At 42.0% G+C, this 27968-nt stretch overlaps 1 protein-coding gene across 3 annotated transcripts; it reads left to right on the top strand.

Moving 5' to 3' along the window:
• The first annotated feature begins 500 nt into the window (after positions 1-500).
• Positions 501-27580, top strand: marveld2a (MARVEL domain containing 2a). 3 transcript variants are annotated; one of them, XM_084047870.1, is made up of 11 exons: positions 501-567; positions 3077-3173; positions 5118-5396; positions 6049-6395; positions 8613-9096; positions 12728-12948; positions 14022-14060; positions 15871-16040; positions 17471-17642; positions 19379-19429; positions 22666-27580. In XM_084047870.1, exons 3-11 carry the CDS (start codon positions 5135-5137, stop codon positions 22783-22785), a joined length of 1866 nt encoding a protein of 621 aa, XP_083903996.1. In that variant the 5' UTR covers positions 501-567; positions 3077-3173; positions 5118-5134; the 3' UTR covers positions 22786-27580. The 3 variants fall into 3 exon arrangements, with proteins under 3 accessions (XP_083903996.1, XP_083903998.1, XP_083903997.1); XM_084047872.1 differs by having other exon boundaries at positions 3077-3196; XM_084047871.1 differs by having other exon boundaries at positions 502-567; positions 3077-3128.
• Positions 27581-27968: the final 388 nt, after the last annotated feature.

The following is a 27968-nucleotide window of genomic DNA, read 5'->3' as shown; positions in this document are numbered from 1 at the left end:
CCCGAAAAATAATTTGGGGACCACCCCCGGGGGTCCCGACTCCCAGTTTGGTAACCACTAGCTGGGCTACGCCACACCGACATTTCAATTTCTGCACATAGGTTATGAGTATGAGGCCAATAAAACCTCTTGAATCAATCTTCAAATGTTTCATATTGCTACATCAGTCACAAGTATCAGTCCACTGAGGTGAGATCCAGTTTCGTGTCACAGAGCTCCTGGTCACCTCTTGGTCACACAGGTAGGGACATGTTGCACCCGACATGACGTCATAGGGATGGGCGATGATGCCCATGGTCACGTGGGTGTACGTCTGTAAGGTAGACTGGGGATCCATTCACCTTTGCAGGCTTGCACATCCGGTCTACGACGGATACGGAAAGGGGTCCGTGTGCAGATATGAAAAAGTTCTAGGACATGACCGGATACAGTAGGCGGGCTTTAAACCGGATGCGAGCCCCGAACAGCAAGTACAAACGTTGGGTTTAGGTTCAGTCTGTAAGGAAACCTGTGGGTTGACGTTAGAGGGAAATGTGAGACAAGGGAAAAAGAAAAGGGAAAAACAAGGTAAGCGGACATATCTATCAAAAACCTATCTCCAATGTTCCGATAAGTAATCAATACCTGCATTATACAATTAGCGGTAAAATACTGCTTAGTGCAGCTATAGACGTCAGAACTTTAAGTGTCGGAAATACAGCTGTAATGCAAGTGGAATCGTAGCCATGGATCACAGTACGACGCTCGTCCGTCACGAGCGTCATGGCTGTACTTTCTCCCCCTTTTTGGTCCCTACATCTACATAAACATTAAGATTTCAAATATAAAGTGTTAACCTCATGACCACGGATGTTAAAAGTATGTACGGGTCCTCAGATGTACCCGTATCTTCCGTATTATTCAATAAAAAAGCATTTGAATCCGATTGGTGGCCATTTTCTCATAGAGTTACGATGTATCAGAGTGCAGTACACCTCCCAACCGATAGGGTCGGGTAGTTGAAAGCGTATGGAGAAAATGGCCACCGATTGGATTAAAATGCTTTTTATTGAACAATATGGATGATACGGGTACTTCTGAGGACCCGTACATAATTATAACATCCATGGCCATGAGGTAAACACTTTATATCTGAAATAAGAACGTTTATGTAGATGTACGGACCAAAAGGGGAGAAAGTGCAAACACTATGTTGAAGTTCATCCATGATGGTCATGTTTCAGGGCTAGTGGAATGGTTACTCTGTAAAGTTAGTAGATTCGTATGATAAACAAAATAAAGACGCATAAAACACGTTGTTCCTGATTATATATATGACTCAAATCACATCCCAACAAGAGAGACAGAATACGCGGTCATCCTAATAGCCTATTCGGCCATGAAACCAACAATAACATTGGTGGAAAAAGTACTCCATTTGTTAATTTACTTAAGTAAAAATATCAGTACCATCGTGTAGAAATACTCTGTTTCACGTGAAAGTCCGGAATTAAAAATGTACTTGAGTAAAAGTACGCGAGTATTATAAAAATGTACTTAAAGTACAAAAGTAAAAGTAGTCCATTCATTGTGCAGAATGTCCCCATTTCACACGTTTTCAAATGTATAAAATCTATTGAACATAGCAAATACAAGCTCACAATTAATGCGTTGCATCGCTTGTTATTTTCAAATGGCCGAAATGTATATAGGGCTGAAGTGGTTCATGTATGTTTTATAATAAATAATAATCAAAATCTACAAGTAACTAGTAACTAAAGTTTTAAAATAATTGTAGTGGAGTAAAAGTACAATATTTGCCTCTAAGATCAGATGTAGTGGAGTTGTAAAAGTACTGAAAACTGGAAATACGCCAGTAAAGTAAAAATACCTCCAAAGTACAGTACTTGAGTACATGTTTAGTTACTTTACACCTCTGGAAACCGAACACTTTGATAGGCCTGTTTCTTCTTTCCCCTGCAGGCATTGGGGTAACTTAAGTTGGAGCCAATAGCCAATAGCAGATCTACAAAGCGCTTGTAGATCTGCTATTTTCGGCGCGAGCACATCTGTGCCCCCTCTTGTTGTGCTAGAAAGCATTGCGTAATGCAGTGTTGCCATGTCTGCCTATTATAAGCGACTTTGGGCTTGTTTTTCTGTGAAGTATGCTTTGTAAATATAATTGGAAGTTGTGGGTTGCTTTTATTTGGTCTTGTTTCTAAAGTGTAGTTGTTTATTTGGGCTTGTTTCTAAAGTGTAGTTGTTTATTTGGGCTTGTTTCTTAAGTGTAGTTGTTTATTTGGTCTTGTTTGTTTTTTCTAAAGTGTAGTTGTTTATTTAGACTTGTTTCTAAAGTGTAGTTATTTATTTGGGCTTGTTTGTTGTTTCTAAAGTGTAGCAGTTGTTTATTTGGGCTTGTTTCCTAAATGTTGTTTAAACCAGTGGTTGACAAGGTGGATGTCAAGGACCCCCAGATTAATATGTAATTTTCCACATATCCCCACCTGAAAATATTTTGTGCCAGGCAGTCAGGGACCCCTTACAAGATCTGTGTTATTAAAATGTTTCTAATATATACAGTACTAATAATAATAATATCTACAAGCTCAAAACGCATCGTATCGCGACGCGTTGTGAGCTTGTAGGTCTGCTATTTTCAATTAGCCACTAGCCAGTACAATAGGTGTAATGCACTCATGTGGTCTATTAGTCACTTAGTGGCAGCGGTGGCCTAGTGGTTAGAGGGGCGGCCTTGATACCGGAAGGTCCCTAGTTCGATTCCCCAATTCATCACATCAATCATGAATCACCGCTGAATAGCCCTTGAGCAAGGCTTCCATGCAGGGTCCGGCTGGAAACAAGTTTCGTACTTAGTCCGACACCCTGGGTAAACAACAAACTTTGCTTTGCTTTGCTTACTTGTTTTGGGCCTTTTTTTTTGTAGACCTGGTTGCTTATTTCTCTCGCAGAATCAGGCAACACTGATCAGATCAACCACTTCCATGTTTTCAGCAGCTATTGGATAAATAAGTAGGCCTACTACTGCCTACCATTAAGTACAACAAACAATAAGCCTTTGTCTTTGTTTCCCCTGCAGGTGATTGCTGGTGTTCTCTCATGTAGGTTTGCATTCTGATCGGCAAGCCAATGTAAGTGGAGTTGCGTGTCACTCACACTGCGTGCGTGTGAAAGAGGTATTCTGTCCAAGCACTGTTGTGTATGTATGACTTTAAACACCGACCGGCCGCCCTCATAGTTCACATAAGAACCCTGTTTCTATTTGCTGGTTCACACACAGTCACTGATACATTTCTGTGCCTTTTTGTTGCAGTTTGTTTTTTTTACTCCTGGCTACTTGTACGCTCTAGAGCAATGGTTCTCAACCAGTGGTCCGGGGACCACCAGTGGTCCTTGAGTGGTCCCCAGCTAAATGATGGAGAGTTGGTAACCAAATGGACCCTTATAGCTCTTTAACTCTTGAGAGCGTAAAATGAAACCAAATGGACCCTTACGGGTCCATTTGGTTTCATTTTACGCTCTCAAGAGTTAAATTATTGTTAAACATCTGCATTGCTTAATTTACAAGAAGTCACACAATTAGAGAATGTAGAAGAATTGATATGTTGATCAACGTTTGCCTGTTAATCTCTCCTATGGAACCAACATCAATACAGCATGGATGGAATTGTGGACAAAACCTTATGCAACGACAACAAAATATTCTAAGTTTTGGGCCTGAGAGTCTAAATCTCATCAAACGGTAGTCCATGGCTCACATGCCAAATAAACAATGGACCTTGAGGGTTGAAAACTCCTGCTCCAGAGGCCTGCACATGCTTATTGCAACAGCATACTTTGTTGTATTGGTTATTTAGGTCATGCATGGCACAAAAATGTATTATTGACACAAGCTTGCATGGAGGGTGCTTGGATAATAATTTCACTCACTATGGGCTACTACTATGGGGTGCTGGTGCTGGTGCTGGTCTAGCCCCCAAATGTTCCCAAATACCCCGCTCCTGGTGGGGGTCTTCTCTGGGGGGTATTGGTGCTGGCTGAACCGTTTTTGTTTTGTTTTGTTTAGTGACCGTTGAATAAAAAATATAGATTTGGTGGGTATCCTAATTCCTTCATTTGAGAGTAAGAGAGTGTTGCATATTAATGTTATATGATCATGTCATGTCATGACATAATCATCTCATTTAAGCTAGCACAGACTTGGGGTCTGATTTCAGTTGATTCATTTCTATTGGATTTCTTCTTTCTTTCTGGCTGTGCTTTGATAATGATGTGGAATGTATAAGAATTCATTGCCCTATAAGTCATTAAAGGTGTCTGTCCACACCAAGAATTATAACCTTTTAACGACAGCTATTTATCATTGTAAAGATGTTTTTAACTCAAGTGGACGTCAGAGTCCACAATACAGTATAACAACAATGTTATTGGGAGTACTTTAACCCATTAAAACCGGGAACGCATCTGTGTTAACCACTTTAACCATTACTTTATACTTTGGCTATTCAAAAATAGCAGATATACAAGCTCATAGCCCACGCTCTGAGCTTGTAGATCTGCTATTTTTGAAAAATCGTGAAAATGTGTGCAAATCTTTGAATATATATATATTTTTAAAGCGAACATTTGTAACTCAAATCTTTGCTTTTAGAAGCACAGATCGGAGTTAAAAATGTTCGCTTTAAAAAAGAAAAAAAATAGCAGATCTACAAGCTCAGAGCTATGAGCTCTTAGATCTGTTAATTTTGAATAGCCAAATAAATCTTAAAATGACACAGATGAGTTCCCGGTCTTAATGGATTAAGAGCTATTTGATGGACGACAGACACTGAAGCCGATCAAATTCCATCACATCGTTACTGTTACATATATATTTATAGTTATTGTTGTTGATGTGGACGGCCCTTATTTGGGTAAACAATCAGTAAGCCAAATAAAAGCCTAAAAGCCTAAAAAACAATATGATCTATTGTGAGAAAGAATCAATTTGACTCACACATTGAAGTGTGTGTGTGTCTGTCTGTCTGTCTGTCTGTCTGTCTGTCTGTCTGTCTGTCTGTCTGTGTGTGTGTGTGTGTGTGTGTGTGTGTGTGTGTGTGTGTGTGTGTGTGTGTGTGCAGGGCCCATCACCTTCCACATGTCCTATGGAGGAGGCTTCTACGGCCGCACTGAGCGTGCCCACCAGGCGCCCCCCCACTACGACCAGGTCTGCCCAGGTCGTAGTGGTCCCCTCACCACCCTGCCCAGAGACCACTCCCACTCCCACAGCCCGCGGCCCCTGAGACAGCAGCCTGCGGCCCACCACCTGCTCGCCCTGAGCGCCGACCCCCTGCCCGCTCCGCCCCTGCCCCACCAGCCCCCCGTCGGACCCGAGTTCGACCCCAGCAGCGGCAGCGAGGGTAGGCCTGTCACCATTATTATTATATTATTATAATCGCAGTTATTTTAGCATCTTCGTCATAATCGTTTCCATGTTGAAAGATTTTCACGTATTTTCAAATGTTTAAAAAAAGCAGAAATAGTAGTAAATAGTACAACGCGTCACTTCGTGACGCGTTGTAAGCTTGTAGATCTACTATTTTTGCTTTTTTTTTTACATGTATAAAAATTATTAAATAATTATGTCAAGAAGTTTTGTATATTTCAGTTATTTGTCATATCTTTTGATTACGCAGCCTAAAAGGCTTCATATGTTCCAATAATGTTTAATGCCGAACACACGATTAAATCATTAAAGGGATAGTTCACCCCCAAAATGATCGATCAGTCACCCCATGGAGACTTGAATTCATGAATATGTTTTGGTTTTTTGTCTCATTCCTAAGACAATAATTTGATGACCAGCGGACCCGGTAGGCAGCGGTTCCGGTAGGAGACACAATGGAGACTCTTTGTGTCTCCATTGTGCCGGAACCGCTGCTTCCGGTTGCTGGTCAACAAAAAAACATCCATGAATTCAAGTCTCCATGGGGTGACTAATCCATAGAAGAAACACCTTTAATCGCAATTATTTGAGTGACAATTAATGGTTAACTTGTGTCATGTTGACAGCCCTAAGCGAGGGAGGAGGAGGAGGGGACCCGGACCCCGCCCTCGACATCAAACCCGTGCACCGGTTCATCCCGGACTCCTGGAAGAACTTCTTCCGGGGGAACAGCGGGCGGAGCAGCAGCACCACCGCCAAGCCCCCCTGGCCCCCCATGCCTGACTCCTCCCCCTCCCCCTCCCCTCCTCCACCCCCATCCTCCAACAACAACAACAACGGCCAGCCCGGCGGCGGCGGCGGCGGCGTGCGCTGTTCGCCTCCCGCCTCGCCCTCCGTCCCCAGCTCCTCCTACCGGGACCCCTACGGCGGGGGGGGCAGCAGCAGCTACAACTCCCGAAAGGAGCTGCTGCAGGTAGAGATGATAACTATGAGTCTGTAATATATTAACACATTGGGTGCCAAAACCGTATATATATGTTTTTTGAAAAAAAATATTTTTTGGAAAAAGAAAAAAAAAAAGTTTTTTTTATTTTTTTATTTTTTATTTTTTTCTCCCTCACAGCACCAGGAGATATCATTTTCCGAAGATTTAGACTCCAATCCACTTCCTGGTTAACTTATGACTTCAAAAGCCTGTATCTCGGCTCCTCAAAAATGGTTAAAAATCCTGGCACTCAGTGTACTCTGTTTTAAAAAAAAACTGGCACCCCATGTGTTAACTATGAGTCTGTAATCTATTAACTATGAGTCTGTAATCTATTAACTGACATTCAGAATTTACTCCATTAAATTTAGTGATTTTCAATGAATTTAATTCTTTTTGTCTCCGCCAGAGGTGGAGAGTATGTTTTCGTTCTTGTCCTTCCGTGTGTCCGTCCGTCTCAGCCAAGCTAACATTGGTCAAGCTTCACGTGACACGTGACAATATGTTGTCACCAATGCTTTTGATTGGCTAGCGAGACGCATGACGAAATAAAAATCTATAAATAGGTGTGTCACTTCAAAAAATCATTTATATTTTTTGAAGTGAGCTTCCATCAGCCAAGCTAACATTGGTCAAGTGACACGTGACAATATGTAATATAAATAGGTACGACAGGATTAATCAGGAACAGAACTGGCGGAGACCTGTGCTCCGAGGAGCACATTTACGTAAATTTTCTTTACGTTTTCCTTTTCTTTTTTTCTTTTTTTGGGCTAGTGAAAGTTACAGGCATGGTGTGTGTGTGTGTGTGTGTGATATCAAATGTGAGTTTACCATAATCACAGTAATCCTTAATCATATTTAAGGGCTTTTGGAGAGAAATGAGACTCAATTGACCAATTATTTGTTTACACACATTGAGACGCACAGGTGACTGTTTCATGTAATCAATTCCCAACAGAACAGCCACTGGAGAAGTGGTTTGGGGGAAAACTGCTTTGAATTGCTATTATTGTTTACACACAACAGAGGATTATATAATTTCAAGAACCAGAGATCACATAAAAGAATGCTAAGCAGCCTTCCTCCATACTGGGAGAAAAACAGCATCTGAAAGTTTGATGGGATGCATTTTTACATTTGAGTGCAGTGACCACTTTAACGTTGCATCTCACATTGGGGTTCATTTGGTGCCGGCCTGTGCACGCATACTGGTTCTTATCAGTGTGACGCTGTCTGATAAGGAGTCTATAGAGCACTGCAGAGGGGAGGTGTGTGTGTGTGTGTGTGTGTCTGTGTCCGGTTGATGCTCGTTAACATCAAGGCAATTATGTTTCTGCACTCATTTTCGGTTTCGGACAAGAATTTTCCTTTTGGTCCTGAAAAATGCAGCTTATCAATTAATGGATTAATCGATTGATAAAGTTATCAACTATCAATTAATGCATTGGTTCTCAAAGTGGGGTTCGGGGACCCCAGGGGTACTTGAGGGGGTTCCAGGGGGTACCCAGCAAAATGTGTTAATATAGCATCAGAATAATTATGACCTTTTATACTTTGGATATTCAAAAATAGCAGATATACAAGCTCATAGCGCGGCACCGAGTGCCACGCTATGAGCTTGTAGATCTGCTATTTTTGAAAAATCTTGAAGATTTGTGCAAATCTTTGAATGTATTTCTTTTAAAGCGAACATTTTAACACAAATCTTTGCTTCTGGCACCCTGTTGTCCCTGGCACAACATATTTTCAGATGGGGGTCCCCGGCCAAATATATATCAATTTGGGGGTCCCTGGCATGAAAAAGTTTGAGAAGCACTGAATTAATGAATAACTAGAAAATGTGCTCCTCGGAGCACAAGTCTCCGCCAGCAAATATTGATTAATCCTGTCTAAGCTATTTATATTACGTATTGTGATGACACCAGTGTGTCTACATAATGTATTGCTCCGCCATTTCTCAGCCATTTTGTGATTATTCCTGTCTTACCTCACTTTGAAAGAGACCAAGACTCTTTCAAAGTGACACATCTATTTATAGGCCGCTATACGTCACTAGCCAATCAGAGCACACTCTTTCAACGTATTGTCACGTGTCACGTGAGGCTTGACCAATGTTAGCTTGGCCGAGGGGGGGGGACGGAAAGTGAAAACATAGTCTCCTGGCGGAGACAATAATGTAATCATTTGCAACCCTACCTGCAGGTGCGAGAGCCCCTGGAGTCCCTGTCGGGACGCACCCACCACACGGCCATGACCTACACGGAGCGGGTGGAGGACTACCACCTGCGCTACGACTACATGAAGTCCTGGTCCGGGCTGCTGAGGATCCTGGGCTGCGTGGAGCTGCTGCTGGGCGCCGCCGTGTTCGCCTGCGTGTGCGCGTACGTGCACAAGGACAACGAGTGGTTCAACATGTTCGGGTACTCCTCCCCGGGCGGGGCGTACGGAGGCGGGTACGGAGGGGGAGGGGGGGGCATGTACGGGGCGGGCGGCGGCGGCGCCTACTACACGGGGCCCAAGACGCCGTTCGTCCTGGTGGTGGCCGGGCTGGCCTGGGTCGTCACGGTGATCGTCCTGGTGATGGGGATGACCATGTACTACCGCACCATCCTGCTGGACTCGTCCTGGTGGCCGCTGACCGAGTTCATCATGAACCTGGCCCTCGCCGTGCTCTACATGGCAGCAGGTGGGTCGGTCAGGAAAGCGGGTGGTCTTCAACCTTTTTTCAGGCCAAGGACCCCCCTAGCTGAGAGAGAGATGAAGCAGGGACCCCCCACAACATATTGTATAAAATGATGTTGCAGATTAAACTTTTTCATAGAGTTCATAGATAGTTCCATAGACTTGTCTGACAGACACTATCTCTACAATTAATGTTTGTTTGGTTTGTTGACCTACTTTCTATTAATAAGTTGGATTCATGTTAATGTGTATTTTCAGACCTTTAACCACTTAACACATTGTGTGCCAGAGGTTTATTAAAATAGGCTATTGCCAGCATATCTTCGATGCACTTAGGTTGATATGTTTCGTGCTGTAGAAGCCCCGACGAGGACCTGCATGTAAACAAAGGCTGCGTGCAAGACGGCGGAGGGTCCCGACTAACGCCTGGAACAATAATGTTTCTAACGCGATCCTCCATTGCAGAGTGATCGCCGATCGAAAACGGCTCGCTTCCACCACGTTAAAAAGAAATAGGAGACATTAAGCTTTTAGTCAAGGAGTTAACATTGGAGCGGACGACCGGAAGCATTTTTGACATGGATCCACATCCGGCCTCTCCTTCTTAGAGACTCCTTGGATGATCCCAAAGTTTCGTTAGAATGCCCCACGTGGGGAAAATATATTTTTTTAAAAATGGGCCAAAAACGGTCCGGACCGTTTATGGCACATAACGCATAGCTTCTCAAAAACGGTCCGGATCGTTTTTGGCACACAATGTGTTAATATGTTGGATTCATGTTAATGTGTATTTTCAGACCTTTAACCACTTAAACCCTCAATACCAAGTAAACTGAAAAATAGCAGATCTACAAGCTCACACCGGCTCGCGCTGCGAGACGTCGTGAGCTTGCAGATCTTCTGTTTTCGGCTAAAGTTCTCCTCAGAAAAGGGATTCTAGGGTTCCAAGTGGTTAGTGTAAAAAAGGCTCCCCTCCCCTGTAGTAACTCTGAGGACCCCCTAGGGGTTACGGACCCCCTGTTGAAGACCCCTGCAGTAAAGTTTTTTTTTTTTATACTTAGTTGCACGCCGGTGTCCCTCCCTCACCGGAAATAGCTGATCTACAAGCTCACAAAGCGCCACAGCTCGGCAGCAGCACACAGCTAATGCGTAATAAATCAGGCATAATTACTTTTACAATTTAGACATTTAGCAGACGCTCTTAACCAGAGCGACTTACAGGTGTGAGAACGGAGGTGAGGTAAACATCAACTGTAGTCAATAAACAACACAATAAATACTAGTCACAGGGCAGAGAGAACAACATAGTTCCTCAAATAAACTAGAATACCAAGTTAACAATTAATCTAGCATATGATGTCTAAACAACATGCTATCTAAATGTCATGCGGAACATTTGTGGTCTACAAAAAATAAATCGAATTAACAAAAAAACATAAGAACAAGTTGACCAAGATATAGCTGTTATAATCAACTAGCATCTGTCCAACACAAGTCCACTGTGATTCCACTGTTTGGGATCCAGGAGGCAGGCTATATAGGAGGTGTGGAGGGTTGTTCCGGGGTGTTTTAGGAAAGGCTCTGACTGCATTCCTGTGTTACCTGATCTAAGTGAGGGAGGAGGGTTGTAAGGGTGGGATTCATGTCTTGAAGGTATGGGGGGGGAGGGGGCCGCCATGCCTTTAGTTGCCTTGTAATGCCAACACCAGTGTTTAGTACTGGATATGTGCAGCAACCAGAAACCAATAATACTTTAGTACTGCATATCTAACACTTTCTATGAATCCCATGTCTCCAATGTATTATAATCTGCTTATAACACGGTATAATTACAGCTATACGCTCTCATAAATATTCATTATGTTTCTTAACAATAATCACAATGCATTATAAAGCATGTTATAATATCTAAGAAGTCTCATTGTTCCTCATAATTGCTGGAGACTCACAGACATTTGTTTTTGCAAGGATCATTGTGTATTATAATTCTCAGAGTTGTAATACATTATGTAATGATATAATGCAGTATACTCACTGTTATAATACATTATAAAGTGAATATAACTTAAGTGGTCAGTGAAGTAGTGGCATAGGCAGAAATGCTTTGTGTTGCATAGAGTTGTTATACAGCAATTGTGTAGTATTATGATACTTATAAGTCCTTTTTAAAATGCTTCATAGTGTGGTATAATTATCATTATGAAGCGTTGAGTACTACCAACTGTAGTTATATAGTGTCATGAACAGATTATAATGCATTTCTACTTGATTCTAAACAAAGAAATGGAGAATACAGTTCTATGACCTGTATCAAAGTCAGAAATAAACTTAAGTACAAGGCAAGCTGTATTAAAAGCATGAACAGGTTGTTTTCGAGATGTGAATACAAGGAAGTCCTTAAGCGGGCAAGAGAGGTGACAGATCTGAGAGAAAGAGGGAGATTGTTCCAGTCAAATGGAGCTTTGTAGTGGAATGACCTGCGGAATGACCATGACTTTTATTTTTTTGGGGAACAGTAAAATAGGAATGTTGTGTGTATGTCTAAGTGAATATGGTGATGTGTATGGTTTTAGAGACTCTTTCAAATATGAAGGACAGTTAAAGTGAACACATTTAAATAGGAATACTGTAGGTACCAGTAAAGTTGCAGTGAGTCTGAAAAGGTGGGTTTTGAGTGTGGTTTTAAACGTGGTGAGGGTGGGGGGGAGCAGCTTTGATGTGAGCTGAGAGTGAGTTCCATAGTTTGGGGGCGGCAACTGAGAAAGCCCTGTCACCCCGGTTTGGTTTCTTTGTCTTGGGGACCAGGGTGTCCAGGAGGTTGGCATCACCCGACCTGAGGGAGCGGGACGGGGGTGTGGCATTGGAGGAGTTCAGAGAGGTAGTGGGGAGCCTGGTTGTTGACCCATTAACTCATCCAGTGCCACAGGACGTAAAATACGTCCTATGTAATAAGCCCTGTGCCACAGGACGTATAAAACGTAAAAAAATAAATAAAAAATCATGCTCCATTCACTTCTTGTTTAACTTCTTACTGAAAAAGGCTGTATCTCGGCTCCCAAGCACTTTTTTTAACAATGAATTTTGGCTGTGGCACTGAATGAGTTAAGACCAGGAGCCGAACGCATCTGTGTCATTTTAGATTTGAGCTATAACCAATATTTTAATACTTTGGCGATTCTAAAAATGGCAGATCTACAAGCTCATAGGAGTCTGTAGGAGTAATATAAAAAACATTTAAAAAAAAAAAAATCGTCCTCCTGGTGGCGCTATAACCCATGTGAAACACGTGCTTGTAGATCTGCTATTGAAAAACAAATCTTGAACATTCTTGCAAATCTTTGAATACATATATTGTTTTTGAAACAACATTTTTAACTCAAATCTTTGCTTCTGGGGAGGTGACGGTCCCTGGAACAACACTTTTTCATGTCAAGGACCCCCAAAATGATATGTTTTTGGCCGCCGACCCCCATCTCAAAATATGTTGTTCAGGGACCCCTGAACAACATAGATCTACAAGCTCGTAGCACGGCATCTTGAAATCTATTCTTTGTCACTGATTGATGGAGGGAGGGTGAGTCAGATCATTAACAACGCCCCATATAAATAATCTTTTCTTTGTTTTGTTTTACCAGGGATCGTGTACGTGCGAGACACGACGCGCGGAGGCCTGTGCTCCTACCCGGTGTTCAACAACGGCATCAACGGAGCCTTCTGCCGGACGGAGGCGGGCCAGGTGGCCGCCATCATCTTCCTGTTTGTCACCATGGTGGTGTACCTCATAGGAGCCATCGTGTGTCTGAAGCTCTGGAGGCACGAGTCTGCCCGCAAGTACCGGGAGAAGTACGGCCACGAGGTAGGAGGTCATTGTTTACTGTCAAGGGTTCCCAAACCTTTCAGACCACGACCCCCCCCCACCAAAAAATATCATATTTGAACTGGGGACCCCCCACCCTGACAAGCACTGTGAGAATTGTAGGAGTTGAGGCATTACATTTAGTTTGACTCGGTTCCACATATAAATATTGTGAAAATAGCCGAAATACAAGCCTGTGAGCTTGTAGATCGACTATTTTCACAATGTTTGCCTCTTTCTTATGTAATATTTGACAATTTGGCCAATTTGGTATCAAAAAGGTCTTAAAAGTCTTTAAATGGTATCTTTATAAATGTACAGATACCCTGTATACACTTATACTGTATGTTGGTTTGTTTATTGTTGAGTGAGAAAACAAGGTTGCACATTAAGCTAATCGTCTGGGGACCCCCCAAAATCACCTGGGGACCCCCAGCTTGAGAACCAATGATTTACTGGGTGTGTAGATTGTGTGTTCCTAATTCTGAGTTAATGCAGTGGTTCTCAAACATGTTCATATCAAGGACCCCCAAAAAGCAGCGGACTCCCATTTGAAATGATTTTGTGCAAGGGACCCCGATAAGAGAAGATTATTCCAAATTCATCTACATTTTTCAATATTTTTCAAATTTCTTAAAAGAAATAGATCTACAATCTCACAGCGCGTCGTGACATGACACACTGTGAGCTTGTAAATGGGTTTTCTTATACCCGAGGTATGAAATAGGGTTTTAAGTGGTTAAACTGTTCCTCATTTTGCTGGGGGGTAATCAAAAAATTATTACCATTTTTTCTTGTTGCAGTAAATGAACAAAAAAGTGATATTTACCCGCGACCCATAACAACCGGTCCGCGACTCACAAGGGGTCACGCCCCAGTGTTTGGGAAACACAAAAGACAATGGGGGAGAATGGGGGGGGGGGGGGGGGGGGGTGGAGGAATGCCAGAGATAAGGGAGGAGTTGTTATCAGGCTTTACTGATGTGAGGTGAGGAGGGGGGGGAGATGTTGTTATCATTCCCTCCTCCTCAACATATAACGTTGTTCCAACTCCTTTTCTTCACACTTCCTCAGATGCAGCAGTCTGCTGAGGCTCAGGCAGCACGCATCACAGTAAGTATTTAACTCACTTTAATGTCAGTATGAAACCGCTGAACCCATTAAGACCCGGAAAGAATCTCTGTGTCATTTTTAGATTTCTTTGGCTATTCAAAAATAGCAGATTTACAAGCTGGAAGCGCGGCGAGCTTGTAGATCTGCTATTTTTGAATAGCCAAAGAAATCTTAAAATTACACAGATGTGTTCCCGGTCTTAATGGGTTATAAGAGACATATATATATAATACCACCAGTACATTTAGTTATTACCGCTGCCCAATATATAGATATTTTTGCCTGTCTGCCTGTAACTAACACATCTTTCAAAGTAATGGCTGAATTAAATGAGCTGTGCACATTCAGAGAAGAAACATCTTGATTTTGGTGACCTTTCCACTAGCACCACCATTAGGTCAAACTTTAAAATGAGCAAACTGGAGAGACTTTTAGGCCTCATTATAGAGTACAGAAGTCCTGACGTCACTCGTCCATCCCCTGGTTCGTAAAGTAATTTCTCTATGGAGAATAACATGGGGTCATCATAGAATCGTCTCATATAAGAATTGTGGTCCAAAAATAAACAAACTGTCTCTGTGATATTGTCAGGGAGGAGGTTCTGTTTGTATCGTTTATGATAGTCAGTCACTCATATTTGATACAGTCTGTTTCTGGCGAACATTTAACTATCTTGGCGGAAGTAACATTATGGTTTTCTCACCGTCAGTTGATGCTTCATATCCATAAGAGTCAAACCACCGCCGGGGTCATTAGTTTATTTTTGGAACACAGTTCTTATTTGACGCGATATTAAACACGTCTATGGGGATTCAGAACGGGGCTGGAAAACCGCGAACCAGGTAGGATGTGTAAATTACGTCAGACTTCGGTGCTCTATGTGATTCTGCACTCCACTGAGTGCTCTTGTAGATTAATACATTCTCAGGTACATGTAGCGAAACATTTCGTCTGTGGGGTGGAAACCTCATACGTTCCAAAACTGTTACTTTTCAGGATTCATATCCAAAAAGCATCAGAAGTAGCAGATCTACAAGCTCGAAAAGCGACGCGTTTCGAGCTTGTAGATCTGCTACTTTTGTGTGACGCTGTAGTGTGATCAAGTTTGGCGTTAATTGACCAAAAAAAACACAAAAAGTCAGAATATGGAGATAAGAGGTTTCTGCCCGACGACAACAATATGTACATTATATTTGTCCTGGTCATTCTTTCTCTGTTGTGTGTGTGTGTGTGTGTGTGTGTGTGTGTGTGTTTGTATTACTACTGTATACTTGCGAGGACCAAGTATAGTAGAATTTGAAGAAATATACATTGTGAGGACCGTTTTCCTGGTCCTCACAAGACAAATGGTTGTTTTATAGTTAAAAAAAAAACATTTTTAGAGATAAGTTTACAATCAGAAAAACATTCAGGTCAGGATTAGACATTTAGAGGTTAGCTTTAGGGATTGGAATTAGAGTTAAACATGATTTATACTTATAGTTTGCGCGCCAGTGTCATGCACCGAAAAACAGCCGATCTATAAGCTCACAACGCGTCGCAGCGCGACGCGTTGTGAGCTTGTAGATCTGCTGTTTTTCGGCTTTAGGCTTACGGTTAAAAATGGCAATTATTATTTTTAAATGGCATCCATAACATGGCTGTCCTAAAGTGTTGACGTCCTCACAAGTATAGTAATACAAACGTGTGTGTGTGTGTGTGTGTGTGTGTGTGTGTGTGTGTGTGTGTGTGTGTGTGTGTGTGTGTGTGTGTGTGTGTGTGTGTGTGTGTGTGTGTGTGTGCGTGTGCCTGTGTCTGTGTCTGTGTGTAGGCAGCTCCAGCTCCTATTTACAAAGGCCCAGAGCCTGTCCAGGGGTCCAAGGTGGATTATGTCCCGGCACCGGCCCTCCACCTCCACAAGGCAGCCCAGGCCAAGGTCCTACAGGGAGCCATACCTTCAGGACACATCCCCAAACCTGTGGTCATGCCTGACTACATCGCGTGAGTCATCCTCACCACCACAACACACACACAGTCACACACACAGTCACACAGTCACACACACACACCAATTAAATGAGTCATGCGCTAAAAATAGATGCGTTCAGTCGAGGTTAAGTGCAAAATGATTTAACACACGTTGTAAGTTATTAAGGAGGTACTAAACACTGCACTGTGTAAACACATCTTATGTTCCACACACTTCTGCAAATCTGGCCTCTACTCTGCTATCATTATACCTATCAGCCACCAGCAGAGGGAGAGGGAAGATTCTCCCAATCACACTTCCTGTACTTTTTATCTGCATATCTTACTGTAAACAAGCAATACTATTTGCACTTTTTGACACAGAACGCATCTGTGTCATTTTAAGATGTCTTTGGCTATTAAAAAAATAGCAGATATACAAGCTTGCAGATCTGCTATTTGTTGAAAAATCATGGAAAATGTGTACAAATCTTTTAATATATATATATATATATATATATATATATATATATATATATATATATATATATTAGGGCTAGGACTCGATAAAAAAATTAATCTAATTAATTAGAGGCTTTGTAATTAATTAATCGAAATTAATCGCATGTTTAATCGCATATCAATATTTGACCTGAGAAGCAATTTCTTTTCAGTTAATACAGATTTTGGTATATGAGTGAATCAATGAGTGAATACATAAGTTTAAGCAACAAAAAATAGTTCTGCACACAACCGTGTTTTTATCCATGCTTCCATCAGAGAGTTTTTTAAATCTAAATTTCCCATCCACTGGGCCAAGCAAAGCAGTCTGATCAGCTTCTTGTCCCATTGCGTGCACTGGGGTGTGTTGGCTGTTGGTTGGTGCACTGGTATGATCGGTACGCCTGAAACTCGTCCAGTGAGAAGTTCTGTGGTGCATAAACTAAGCGCGATTAAAATGCGATTAATTTTTTTAATCGCGTTAATTTTCTGTAATTAATTAATCTAAATTAATCAGTTAAAGTCCCAGCCCTAATATATATATATATATATATATGTTTTAAAGCGAACATTTTTAACTACGATCTCTGCTTCTGGGGGGTCCCTGGAACAACATATTTTGAGACGGGGGTCCGCAGCCAAATACATATCATTTTGGGGTGTATATAGCAACATGGTAAAACATTATTAGATATGTATTTGGCCGCAGACCCCCATCTCAAAATGTTTTGTCAAATGTCCCCCCCCCCCAGCAAAGATTTGAGCTACAAATGATCGCTTAAAAAAAAAAATATATATATTCAAAGATTTGCGCGTACTCAGTGCAGCGCTATGAGGTTGTATATCTGCTATTTTTGAATAGCCAAAGAATGGCTGTTTAGAAGGAGGGTAGGGAGTCACACGTTTCGATTGGCTGTTGGTTTTCCACCTTTTTGTAACTTTCATTCCTCCGCGTCCTGCAGTAAATACCCGACCATCAGGTCGGACGACGAGCGTGACCAGTACCGCGCCGTGTTCAACGACCAGTACGCAGAGTACAAGGAGATCCACTCGGACGTCCAGGCCACGCTCAAGAGGTTCGAGGAGATGGACACCCTGATGCGCAGTCTGCCCCAGCATCCTCACAACCAGATGGTGATTGGTCCTCCTGTTCACTTCTACCCTGACCTCTCTGACCCTTATAGCCTTTCAAACCTGAACTCATTGAAATGAGCAAACCGGGGAGACTTTTAGACCATTGCTTCTCAATGTGGGGTCCGGGGACCCCAAGGGGTCCTTGAGGAGTGGGGTACCAGGGGGTTGGTCCCCAGCTAAATAAGTTAATATAGCGTCACAATCATTTTAACCACTTTAACCATTATTGTATACTTTGGCTGTTCAAAAATAGCAGATATACAAGCTCACAAGCTTGTAGATCTTCTATTGTGGGTTAATGTTCCACCAGAATATGGATGCTTGGGTTGAAAGCCCTATAATCCCTTAATCGTGTGACAAATAGCCAAAAAAATGCTGATCTACAAGCTTTTGTTATTAAACCTTTTGAAAATGTGTTCTTGACTCTAAATACAAAGTGCATGCAAAGTCTAATCATTATGAGAAAGTAACAAGTACAGGCGTTTGCATTGTGCAGCATGGGAAAAGAGATATCAGATAGCCTAGAGTAATGGCACTTTTATACTGTAGGCTAATTGGTGCTGCTTGAACTTGCAGGTAAAATAAAACAAGAACCAATAACAATGAAAGCCACAATATAAAAAATAAATACAATTAAGTGAACAAAACAGATAAAATGCGATCATTGATCGTACCCAACATGTTCAAAAAGGAGTAGGAAGAGGCAAAAACTTATGATGAGTGGATGACTCTAAAGCTGTTTTTCATAAGGCTCTATAGCAGGGGCCTTCAACAGGGGGTCCGGGACCCCTAGGGGGTCCTCAGTGTTACTACAGGGGGTCCGCCAAATCTTTGTGTGATATGATTTTTTTTTTTACCTTAACCACTTGAATCCTGTAGCATCCCTTTTCTGAGGAGAACTTTAGCCAAAAATAGCAGATCTACAAGCTCACAACGCCTCGCGCTGCGAGGCGTTGTGAGGAAAAAAGAGCAGACCAAGTTAACAAAAAAAGTTTAATCTGAAACACAATTTTATACAATATAGAGGGGGTCTCTGCTTTGCCTCTCTCTCAGCTAGGGGGGTCCTTGGCCTGAAAACGTTGAAGACCCCTGCTCTATAGTGTCTTCTATGACATCATTGTGAGGTCGTTCCACTCCACTTATTGTGAAGGGTTCTGCAGTGGACCTGGAATCACCAGGTCCAGTAGGAACCAAAGTGTGCGGTGCTCCCCAAAACAATTTTCTTGGGAATTACACACGCAGGACAAAGACAGACCATGGGCTCATGAATGTAGTTCACACCCACTCATATTTGGTTGTTTACCTCATTTCCTTTGGCCCCCAAACTTCCTGGTTCCTGCTGCATTTCCCCTCCACCCAGCCTCAACTTCCTGCTTTGTATGCAGCTAGATGGTGCTTCATCACTTTAGATGACCAACATGTATTCTATAAATTAACCACATGAACCCTGGTGTGTGGTGGCATGTCATTATAGGCCAGCATTTGCAAAAAAAATCTCAGTTTTCCTAAATCTTTCGAAAATAGCAAACCTACAAGCTCACACGCTTGTAGATCTGCTATTTCCGGTGCGTGCCATTGCTTCCATAGAAGACGAGACTTGCCGGCTTCTATGGAATCCAAATGACTGAAATCGGTCGCGGCGACGGGTTGTGAGCTTGTAGATCAAGTGTTAAAATGAGGCTCAAGTGGTTAAGTAACGTGACCTACGTTTTAAGTCTTTATTTTTGTTGTTTTAGGAGTTTGATCGCATCAACAGAATACTTCAGGAGTTCCAGCGGAAGAAGTCGGTGAGTTGTTTTCCTCGCCTGTCTCTCCATCTGTCGTTCATAGGAGTGGCTGTTTGCTGGGCTTCATGCTGTCTGGTTATCATCTGTCCTTTTAGAAATGGCCATGGAATATTGATACTTTTGTGATATAAGGTTGTGACACCCGAGCAAATGTCATCACAACAGAAGATGTGTGTTTGTCTCTGCATGTATTACTAAGTATTATGTTCTAATTAACCACTGAGATCCTCTACACTTAGTATAGATGGTGCCTGAGTTGCACTGTACTTGCATTCTTTTCCCCTCTACACACAGAATGTCTTTGTCAAAAAGAGCCGATCTACAAGCTCAAAACACTTCCATGTTGCTACATGTTTTGAGTTTGTAGATCGGCAATTTTGGGTGAAAAGAATTGCAGAGAATAGGGAATTTGGGGTTCAAGTGGTTAAGAAATATACAGTATATATAATAAAGTAAATATATTATGCATTAGTGGAAGCAATGTGTTTATCTGTTACTTACTGTAGATACCAGCCAGTTATTAGTTAGGCAGTTAGATGCTGTACATGTTTATACTGTAACCTATTAACAGAAGAAGGTTAGTAGATTGATTGATTGATTGATTTATTGAATACTTTATTAACAGTTTGCAAAAGGTACAGAGGTAGAGTTATACAATAATGCTTGAAGGATAACACAAAAAGGGGCTTGTTTCCATTGTGGTCCTGTGTATTCAATTCATCAAGACATATAAAGGCATACAATACTATATAAGAGATCATCAATACTAGGAGCAATAAAAGTATATTTACATAAAAACAGTGGTGGTATAGTAGGACATTCCACATTGTGGTGACATAATAGTAGAATGAATTCATCCCCATGTTTGTGCCGAATCTGCATTGGGGGGTTAAAGATCTGCTTCTATTACATTTGAATGATAATGAAATATCTGGTTAGTCTGGTCAGTCTTAATAGGAAATGTGTGCGATGCTGCTTCTAAGCTGTGCATGTCTGTGGCCTGTGGCTTCGTCTCATGCATAACTAACATGACTGTGGACATCATGAAATACTACTTCATTTTTCTGGGCGAGGGAAGCTGTGGGGAAATGCTTTAGTATCTGTGTTGGAAAAGGCTTTATTTGAGGTTGCACGCACGCACGCACACACAGACAAAAACAAACAGATTACTGGAAAACTGAAGATTTTCCACCGAAGGAAATCAGATTGTAAGTGGTAAATGGTAAATGGTGCATTTGTATAGCGCTTTTATCCAAAGCGCTTTACATACTGTAGATTGCGCATTACATTAACCCATTCACACACACATTCATACACCGATGGCGGAGGAAACCATGCAAGGCACCAACCAGCTTATCGGGAGCAATTAGGGGTTCAGCGTCTTGCTCAAGGACACTTCCACACTAACTCTGGGGGAGCGCCCCAGCCCGGGATCGAACTGGGAACCTTGCGGTTTCCAGTTCACTCTACCCGGCCACTCTACCCCTGAGCCACTGCCGCCCCATCATGGTTTATCATGTATTTGGCACATGATGGCAGCATGCCACAGTATTAGGCTTGGGATCCTTTAGGATTTTAACGATTCCCTCTTTAAACCATTAAGACCTGGAACGCATTTGTCATTTTTTAATTTGAGCTAAAAAGCATTATTTTACACAGTTGGCTATTCAAAAATAGCAGATCGACAAGCTCATAGCGCGGCACCGAGTGCCGCGCTATGAGCTTGTAGATCTGCTATTTTTTTTAAATCGTGAAAATGTGTGCAAATCTTTGAATAAATATATTTTTAAAGCGAGCATTTTTAACTCATATCTTTGCTTCTGGGGGGTGCCTGGAACAACGTATTTTGAGATGGGGGTCCGCGGCCAAATACATATAATTCTGGGGGTCCTTGACATGAAAAATATTGAGCACCACTGAAATAGAAACATAGGTTTTTCAAAATACTGTTGGGATTTAGGAGACGTGTAGAATAGGCTTCAGGTCTTAATGGGTTAACGGGCCGATTCCTTAACGGTTCCCTTTAGCGATTCCTATAGGGGGGTCCCAAATGGACCCTTTACAGGTCTGTAACTCTGAGAGTGTACAAATGGGAACCAAATGGACCGTTGGTGGTCCTTGAAATAAAAAAAACACAGGTATTGTTATTGTATTGTAATCGTATAGCAGACGTGAAGTCTACAAACCAGCTCTGACAGGCTGATAAAACCGGTTCCCAAATGTGATCATGGAACCGATTCTGGTTCCTCCGGTTCCTCCCTTCCTTCCTACACAGTATCACACCTCAACATCTAGAGAGGAACACTGATCTGACCCCAGTGTTGATGTTCACAGCACATTTTCATAGTCTTTTGAACAATATAGTAATATTTTCAGTCACCTGAAATGTTTTACTTTTATTCTTTTAGTTTTAGTTGACTAAAATATCATACGATTTTAGTCGACTAAATCTACAGTTGATTTCGTCGACTAAAATGTATTTTTGGAGGCCCGTGATGGCATCCAAATGGCTGATTTTCACTTGGCTGCATGCCAAACATAGCTGATCTACAAGCTGCGACGCGTTGTGAGCTTGTAGATCGGCTATTTTCGGTCTGTGACAACCGCACGCACCCATGATGACTTGTCTTAGTTCTACTGGATCTCTTCTCCTCTAGTCACTCCCAAACATTTTAGTCTAGTTTTTATCTTTTGACGAAATTGTCAGTATATTTAGTCATAGTTTTAGTCATAGCTTAGTTTTTATGTAGTTTTCGTCAGTGAAAAAAGGTTGTCGACAGATTTTTTTTTGTCATAGTTTGTCCAGTGCTTCTCAAACCTTTTCATGCCAGGGACCCCCAGATTGATATATATTTGGCCGGGGACCCCCATCTGAAAATATGTTGTGCCAGGGACCCCCCAGAAGCAAAGATTTGTGTTAAAATGTTCGCTTTAAAAGAAAATATATATTCAAAGATTTGCGCAAATCTTCAAGATTTTTCAAAAACAGCAGATCTACAAGCTCATAGCGCGGCACTCGGTGCCGCGCTATGAGCTTGTAGATCTGCTGTTTTTGAATAGCCAAAGTATAAAAGGTCATAATTATTGTGATGCTATATTAACACATTTTGCTGGGTACCCCCTGGAACCCCTCAAGTACCCCTGGGGGTCCCTGGACCCCACTTTGAGAACCAATGTAATTTAGTCGAGGAAATCAACACTGATGTTCTTCCCTCTCTGCTCTCTGTGTCTTCCAGGATCCTACGTTCCTGGAGAAGAAGGAACGGTGTGAGTACCTGAAGAACAAACTGTCTCACATCAAACAGAGGATCCATGAATACGACAAGGTCATGGAATGGAACGACGGCTACGACTAAAACCCACTGGTTTCCCTCTTTAACGTCAAAGTCCACCCACAACTCTGTGGAGTGTACAAAGGGAACCAACATGATGGGACCCGGAAGGAAGGGGTCCATTTTGGTTCCATTTGTACACTCCAGTCTACAGAGTTACAAGCCCTGCAAAGGGACCATTTGGAACCGCCCTCAAGGAACCCTGAGGGGGTCAGGGTTCCAGGGGTTTTGTTAGATCACTGGAAGAAAAGAAAAAAACACTTAAGTGAACTTCTTCTGGTCGATGAAACCCACTGCAGATCATCATCATCATCATCATCATCATCATCATAACATAATGGGAATGAAAGGATTGGCCTTCTATAGAAGGATAACTATACACACATCAACCGTTAGACCATGATTAGTTTAATTATTAGAATAGAACCTGCACACCAAGCTACACTTTAGATGTATTTATTCATCAAAAGGGTTGACCGATTTAGTTGGCGATTTAGTTTCAGCTTCACCCAGTTTGTGTCCGGATAATCTGGGAATCCATCGAAAAAAAAAGGTTTTTGGAAGCAACATTCAAAGGTTTTTCCTTTGAATTTGCCTCTGGGGCCACCGTCCAATTCCCCGTGTAGAGACCGGATGTCGGCCGTTCACTCTCCTTCAGCGCTCCACTTCCGTTGGTGTGTCTTTGTTTTCATTCCTACTAACAACAACAAACACTACACGTTGTAAGTTGTAAGTTGCAACAGTTGTTAGTGGTGTCTTGCTCAGGGACACTTTGACACATATACTGGTCAGGCTGTGTCCATACCAGAGGTTTTTTAAATTTAGAGTAGCCAATTATTTACCCCCTTTTTCTCCCCAATTTAGTCGTTATGCCAATTAATTCCTCCCCTCACACATGTCTGTGTTGTCACTGCTGTCGTATCCTACTGACTCACCTGCCTGTAAGGAGCCCCCACCAGGAGGACTTAGAGCCTTCGCCCTACTCCTCCCGCTCAACACTCCCCGCTGACAGGTGCCGGCCCCTCAGCCCGTAGGAGTACATGAAGTGATATGACCCTCCTCCTCCCCGCCCGGCTTCCCTCCGCCGAATACGAGGCCGATTATGTTCGCATAGACGCCCGACAAGGCCGGACGCACCACGGTGGATTCGAACCCACAACCTCCGTGGTGGGTGGGCAGGGACTTTACCACTGCGCCACCACGTGTTCTCCTCTTCCCCAGCGCCCGAGCATAACGATTCAGCATTCAATGAACAACAAATAAATATCAATTCTTCACACTACTGCAACATTACACCATCACAATATCCTCAGCAATTCCAAATGTATATCATAACCCCCCCTCTGCCATTCTGACTTGGTCCAGCCCAATTACACTGGCCACAGAACCACTTGGTTCTCTATCGCACTCATACATATTACACATTGCACTTGCCCCTCATGATTATCAGTCAATAAGTACTTACAATCATAATGAATTAATTGTACAAAATACAACTGTGTAAATTGCTATAAAGTGCCAAACATCAGTAACAGAGGACCTCTGTTACATGGCCGCGCACAGATCTACAAGCTCACAACGCCTCACGATGTGGCGTGCCGTGAGCTTGTAGATCTACCGTTACGACACCAGTATAAATCAGGTTTACCAGATCCAAGTTTGATCTGCTTCTAGTCTGTGGCTGTTCTAGAGAGACGCTCACTCTCACCAGTTCCTCCAGCTGGCCCACTAAATGTATTGATTAATACAGAAATCTAAAACCATAGCCTGGTGTGTGAGTTCTATCCTTAAAACAATCAATGGATTGGATCTACAAGCTCTATAGTCTACAAGCACGTGGTACGTGTGCTGGCACTGATGTTTTTGTTGTTGTCTAATCCGTTATGATTTGTGTGTGTTGTGTGTTGTGTGTGAGTGTAAGCACCTGCCAACAGACAACTGGCCCTATTTAAACACTACACTGTATGTTGCATGGTCTAAAGCACATGGCGTTGGGGTCATGTCCGTCTCCACTCTTGCTTGTTAAATGGCACATAATCTGGGTGCAAAGTTAGGCATAATGAGGCTTAAAGGGATTGTATGGGTGTGTTTTGGAGGCATGATCCCAAAGCCTATACCACTGTGCAAGGATGCGCTGTTATTGGCCAGTAGCCACTTTGAGTGATGGCAGTTGGGGCAAACGCTCACTCCCCCCAAAACATGATTCACGCCCCTAGTATCGGTACATAACTTCACAACGTTCGGCACGGCAACCCGCTCGCTCGGTGGTGCCTCTCGTGGCTCAAGTTCGCTTGAGACTGCGCACCTCATTCGCGGTCCAAAACTATACTTTATCGGCAAAAAAAACAAAACGGTTGTCGGAAAAAGAGTGGCTGCAGCAGGATTGGATCACGGGGGGGGGGGTTGGGATTGGCAGTCCAATGCTCAGTAAGGCACGCCACCAGCCCAGTAGGGAAAATAGGGTTTTTGTGCTGTATTAGAATGTGACAACGCCCCCACCATTGGTAGACGAGAGGCAGGTCTGTGTTCGTCACAGAAGCGGGGTGTGGCTATAGCACAAGTGGTATAGGCTTTGGAATGACGCGTTTTGGTTTTGGTGTCATCTCTCCCAATGCCTTTAAGAGCCAGGTTTGCCTGTATAACCTGGTCGCAGTGCAATTCAGATGGAGGATTTATGGAGGAGAAGCAAACTTCGGCTGTTCTGTCTGAGGAAACAGATCTGCTCGCATGTGGAGCTAAAGCTCATGAGCAGATCATCCTTGGGAGCAGCAGGAAAGATCCGCTATATTTGCAGAATGTTCATCGATGTTTTTTGCTGAATGTTTGCCTATCGTGACATGCCCAGAATCGGGACGCTAGGGTTCATGTGGAACGTGGGTCACCAACGGTGTTGGTTCTAAACTAGCAACGCCACTTGGTGCAGTTTGTGTGCCAGCCAGGTGTAAGAGAGGGCCCAATATATAGGGCCCTATATGTCTGTGTTTTTTGTTTATAACTGCAGATACAACCAAAGAACATAATGCTCTATTTGTAAAGGCAACTTAAAATGGTCTAAAATATGCAACACATCATGTACCGTATGTATGTATGTATGTATGTATGTATGTATGTATGTATGTATGTATGTATGTATGTATGTATGTATGTATGTATGTATGTATGTATGTATGTATGTATGTATGTATGTATGTATGTATGTATGCTGTGATTTCAGCGGTTAGCTGAGGCTCATGATGACTTTTACATTTCAAAAAAACATTACTGGAAAATCCAACTGTGAATGTTTTATCTAATTACTGGAAGAAATGTGGTCAGATTTAACAAGGGAGATAGAAAATGAATATTATTATTTTTATTTTCAACTAAAAGAAACGAGGCTGAATACTTTCTGTTAATATCTGCTGCCTGAAAAAAACAGACTTTTCCTAGATTATGTTTTATAGAATCCCTTCTATTATCTGAAACGCTATAATTTTTATTACAATGCCTTCAGGTGTGTTTAATATCACTGCCTGCTTTACAATCACTGTTCCAGTTGATCTAAAACTCATCTACCTCTGTTGAAGAGGTTTCCAGCTGTAACTGAACTGCTGTAAACATTTTGATTGCACGTTGTATTTATGCAGGTAACCATGAGGCTTCCATTTGTTGGGTGGGACGATGGGGGGGCGGGGGGATGCCTCTGCTTTTGATATCCCTCCTATCTGGTTATTCATTTTTATGGCCGGTGGGAATTATGTTTTATCCCTGCTTCTTGGTCAGACTGAATTACATACATGTATTTCCTTCTGGGAACATGTAGAACTGTCCGATATGTTCTATGACAGTTCTGTGTTCTATTTATAATAATACAAATTGTGATAATATCACAATTAAACAATTTAATGAAAGATGCATGTTAAATCTGGCATCCCCTATTTTGTCCAACATTTTCAAAATTTGTCCAAATGTCAATTTGCGTAAATTGTCGATCAACAAGTTCAGAGCGCGTCGCGATGCGACACATTGTGAGTTTGTAGATCGGCTATTTTTGCAGTATATAGTAAGTAAGTATATAATATAGGGTCTTATTAAGTGGTTAAGAAAATATGTCCCTCTGTTTGTTGAACAAATGGAACCCTGTGGGTAACTGACTAACGTACGCATAATTATCATACGATCTTACTACAGTTTGTTTGTTTTGTTTTACCGTTATGTGTGATTTATAATACATGCTCCTGTTTGCTGTTTTTCCATTTCAGACTAAACCTACTGTGATACATACTGTAGTCACACTGATGCCTACATGTCTTATATCGTCTCTGTCAGGTGGAAACCTTGTCAAAAAGCATTACTTTTCAGCGAATGGAAAAAAATAACCTGTGTTCCAATGGGTCCAATGTAGTTATTATTTAGACACAAGCTGTTTATTAATACTTTTCGTTGGTTCAATATTAATAAAACCCACAGACACGCGTAACCACTTAAACTTAAAAAAATGCAATTTTTGCTACTTTTGTGTGACAATGTATAATGACTAAGTAGCATTAGTTTATTAAAAAACATAACACGTTGAAATATGGAGATATGAGGTTTCTGCCTGACGACACAGGGACGATAATTATACCACATTGTGACTTGGTTTGAGTTGAACTGACCACTAAGGTCCCTAAAGTGACTGTGGACCTCGTGATGATTTGCATCAAAGTTATAATCTGCTCTCTTTTATTTTTACAAGATGTAATTGTTTCTTTTGTTTGTGTAAATTACAGATTTCCTTTATTTAAAAAAAAATGTCTGAATTGGTGCTTTTTGTATTCCAGAATACAGTTTTATGTTTATGCACGTTTATGCAAAACTCTGTGGTCGTCTGGTTCCTTTAGTTGTCAACAGCCAGGGAGATGTTGTACTGTGGAAGAAAAGGGTCCTGAGGTCATAATTTAAAGGGGTTATGGGAGTACCCAATAAAAACGAGGAACAGTTTAATTTCAACCCAATTAGAGAAGGTACACAGTATAGTTTAGTTTAGTTTATTTCAGTCAATTATGTAGTAACATAAAGTTTAGATTTCATAGGTAATACAAAACGATGAGAGAAAATAACCACATTTCTGACCGAAAAGGTATATGCTGAAGCCATAGCTTATTTCGCCTACCCTGTATATAAAGTCTGTACTGTCTATAGCAGTAGTTCTCAAACGTTGGCTATTCAAAAATAGCAGATCTACA

The sequence above is a fragment of the Gymnoscopelus microlampas genome (assembly GCF_963454915.1).
Source record: "Gymnoscopelus microlampas genome assembly, chromosome: 21".
Lineage (NCBI taxonomy): Eukaryota > Metazoa > Chordata > Actinopteri > Myctophiformes > Myctophidae > Gymnoscopelus > Gymnoscopelus microlampas.
Note: the sequence above shows the minus strand (reverse complement) of the source record. Positions and strands in the feature narration are given on the sequence as shown.

Excerpts from the sequence above, each read along its gene's own strand:
- marveld2a (XM_084047870.1), top strand. The coding sequence starts at position 5,135 with ATGTCCTATGGAGGAGGCTTCTACGGCCGCACTGAGCGTGCCCACCAG. Across the intron at positions 6,396-8,612 it reads CCCGAAAGGAGCTGCTGCAG|GTGCGAGAGCCCCTGGAGTC; the intron begins GTAGAGATGATA and ends CCCTACCTGCAG. Across the intron at positions 17,643-19,378 it reads AGCATCCTCACAACCAGATG|GAGTTTGATCGCATCAACAG; the intron begins GTGATTGGTCCT and ends TTGTTGTTTTAG.